This window comes from Fulmarus glacialis, unplaced genomic scaffold (assembly GCF_000690835.1).
Source record: "Fulmarus glacialis isolate BGI_N327 unplaced genomic scaffold, ASM69083v1 scaffold27684, whole genome shotgun sequence".
NCBI lineage: Eukaryota > Metazoa > Chordata > Aves > Procellariiformes > Procellariidae > Fulmarus > Fulmarus glacialis.
The window spans coordinates 2,159-5,759 of NW_009209126.1; the positions used below are offsets into that span (position 1 = coordinate 2,159).

The window sequence follows — 3,601 nt, forward strand, 5'->3', positions numbered from 1 at the left end:
GCAAGTGCCAGTGCTACATGAACTGTTCCAGTTACCTTAAACACACGTATTCCAGTTCTTGCTAGAGGCTTCTCGGAGGTCATATACTAAAGAAAAACTTGTAAGTTGTTTTAAATCTTTTTTGTTTGGGTGTTTATAAGATTGAAATTGATACCCAATTTCTAGCTATTGAAAATATGCATATTGCTACTTCAGCCCTAGTATTACATATATTTAGCGAGCTGTTAGTACTTTTTCCAGGAAGAACAAATACCTCTAGTGTTGTAAACTGTCGTAGTGCATGTTGTATAGTTGATTTATACAACAGCTTTTAAAGTGATTTGCTATATTAACTGTAACTACTGCCATACGTATTTTGGTTACAGAATGGAGATGGCACCATCGACTTCAGAGAATATGTAATTGGTTTGTCTATTCTTTGTAACCCAGCCAACACAGAAGAGACTATTCGGATGGCATTTAAGGTAAGTTCAATTTAGTGTAAATCTACAAACCTGACAAATCAAGGCTGACTGTAAATCTGTTAGCTTTCAAATCATAAGTTTATAGCTTCAATCTGTTATGCAAATGTGAGTAATACTCTTAAACCAATTGACATTTAGAGTCTGAAGGGGAAGGAGAGAACGGCAGGCATCAGCTTCATAGAAAAGGGTTTCAAAAGCCATGTGAAGGCAGTAATGAATATGTAACTTGGCAGGCTAACTCCAAAAATGATTCAGCAGCACTTGCAGTTTCTTCGCCTGAGGTTTTTTCTGCTGTGATTCTTCAATGTCACAAATAGACAATAGATGGAGCAATATCCTCTTATGGGTCAAGCGCTCGGTAGAGTCACTGTTGTTAACAAAGAGGAGGGGGGGAAAAAATCAAGAGGGGCTTTTCAGGACTGGCACATCCAAAATTGGGCTGCATCTAAGATCATATATTGGTTTGTATTATGGTGTCCTGATAGTACAACTAGTCAAGGAGCAGTAGCTCCTTTCAGATCTCAGGTACAAGCAGGCAATATGTGACCAGGGATGCCCAGGTTGTGAACCCCTGAATAGGAAAATGCTCCTTTTTTTTTAGTAGACCTTTGACACAGATTCAGTCATTTTACCCACTGATCTGTTCTTATGAACCATATTGAACAATATATTGAGATATGGATCATGTTCATCTTAAACTGGATAATTTTTAGTACTGATGCATACTCAAGAAGTACCAGAATTTTTATGGCAATCCAGTATATCCACTGGCTGCTTTACAGATAAGCACTACAGTTGTTCGAAGTCATCTGTGCTTTTTCAGGGATTTTTTATCACTAGAGATTCCTATGAAGAAGCAAGCCTAGCAGCTATTGTTGCTGCTTCATTGTTTTGTTTTCTAGACTATACTCTTCAGTATCTTAACAGTTGCACTGATTATAAAATCCGTAATTTGTGGTAATTCCTAGTTTCAGTGGGAAGTGACTGGTTCAGCTGGTAAAAGCCTGTTTCAATCTGAAAAGGACCTATGGGTTTCCTTTTGCTACTTGTTTTCTCTGCCACTAAATGTGCTTTCCTTCGCAATGGAAAAGTTTGCCTGTAGCAAGTACTTAAGAATTACAGCCATCCATCCCTTGTATTTTTCAAGGGTTGTTTCACAGCAGATGCTTACTGTCACTGCGCTGGGAAAGATAGGATGATCAGTGTACATCTACTGCCTGCATTCCAGTCACCAAAATTCCTTGTTAATTACAATTAACAAGGTGGGTGACAGATCACATATACTAAAATTTAGGTATTTTATGTCAGAGCATAAACTATGGCAAATTTGATCTGATGGCAGATGTGCCATAACGTAATGAAAATGAAGACTAAGACCTAAGATGCTCCAGTATACAGTGGCTGAATCCAGTAGACCCTTAGCATAGCTTATGGTGACAATTAACATAAACCTTTATTTGTGTTTTGTTTTTATCAGTTTTGTATGAGTTTATTACTGAACTAATGCTGTGAGGTTTGTTTGCTGTTGCATGTTTGCTACATACTTTTCATATTAGAGAATATTCTAATCCCAACTATAGCATGTACATTGCATTGCTTAGTCTTAGTCCAGAGAAAATACATAAAATCTTTTGTAAGAGAAAGTAGCTGAGATGCAACCGGTCTCTTCAAATCCCAGGCATTGTTTGAAGATCACCTCTTGAATACTAGAAACCTAGTATAGGTGGCTGATGTGCACAGAAGGTTCATAGGCAAATGGATGCTAAACTATTTCTACACATAATGTCTTTTCCAGCTCTTTGACATGGATGAGGATGGCACTATAACGGAAGATGAGTTTGCTGCTATTGTTCAGTCAGCTCTGGGGGTGCCTGAGCTTGATGTTTCTGTTCTCTTTAAAGAAATAGATGCAGATGAAACCGGGAAGCTGTCCTATGGTAAGTTATGTCCTTTCGTAACAAAGAGCACTCAGATAGTCATATTGACAGCGAGTTTCCTACCTTTTTTCTCGCTGAAATTATTTGTTGGTTCCATACCCTGTTTCTGGGGAAAACTGTTGAAGCACATCCTAGATACTCTGTGTGATTTGCCTGAGATGCTTCAGAGGAAACTAACTGGAGATCAGCTTCAGTAAAAGGAGCAGGGACTGAAATTTTCTTTGATTCTGTTGCTGCGCTATAGTATCTGTATTTTTTATATTTTTCAGATGAGTTCAAGGACTTTGCACTCAAGCATCCAGAATATGCCAAGTTGTTTACTACATACCTAGAGCTACAGAGATACCAGTCAGATATGTTGGAGGAGGATGACATTGAGTCACCTGAAGTCAAACACAGTCCAGTTAGAAACAGTACAATCCCAGTCTCAGAAACAACACCAATTGCAAGAAATAAAGTCTGTCCTGAAGGCAATGAAGAGGATAACTCAAGTACCTCTGACAAAAAGGATGACTGAGAATAGTTAAAGAATTCAGCTCTTGAATTCTACAGGATCTTTTTCCCTAGCTATTCATAAGCACAACTGATATAAAATAGAGATGGAAGTTACAATTAAAAAAAAACGTGCTTCTTTTTTTACTGTCATATCAAGGAGGAATTATTCCTGTTTGAGTGTAAGGGAAAAACCACTGTAACTATTCTGTCGTTGGTGTCAGTATCACAATACTGGGAATGTTGTTCATTGTCTTCCAAGTTCATGCTTCCACAAAAGTAACAGATGTGCTAAGAGGGGTAAGAGGCTCCAGCACTGCAGTGACCTCTCAGAAAGGAGACTGAGGAGTCCACTTGTGTAAAAACAAGTGGAATTTTTGGTACTGCTCAATTCTTCTACATCCCCAACATGTCTTAAGGGAAAAAAATGATGCCACTGTTTCAATTTGCAATATCCCGTAGCCTTTCTCAAGTTTCTGAGAGACGCAAATGAGTTACAAGAAGCTGAGTGTTGAAGCTGGTGTTTTCTTTTAGCTGTCCTTAGATTTCCCTTACCTACTTGTGAACTATCATGCCTAAGCTTCTGAACAAGACATGCTGATTCACTGATGTTAACAGAAACAGCTTTAGGCTTAAAGGCTAGTTAAAGATGGAAATGGCTGCACTTCTAACAATAAAAAACTAATTGGAATTCCAAGATAGCAGCTC

The 3,601-nt window shown here is 38.3% G+C and overlaps 1 protein-coding gene across 1 annotated transcript; it reads left to right on the forward strand.

The window, feature by feature from the left end:
• Nucleotides 1-365: 365 nt before the first annotated feature.
• On the forward strand, nucleotides 366-2,977 carry LOC104076037 (lysophosphatidylcholine acyltransferase 2-like; the record flags this gene model as incomplete). Its single annotated transcript, XM_009576738.1, has 3 exons — nucleotides 366-464; nucleotides 2,260-2,401; nucleotides 2,671-2,977. Coding segments are annotated over 3 exons (489 nt in total), but the record flags the coding sequence as incomplete, so codon positions are not given.
• Nucleotides 2,978-3,601: the final 624 nt, after the last annotated feature.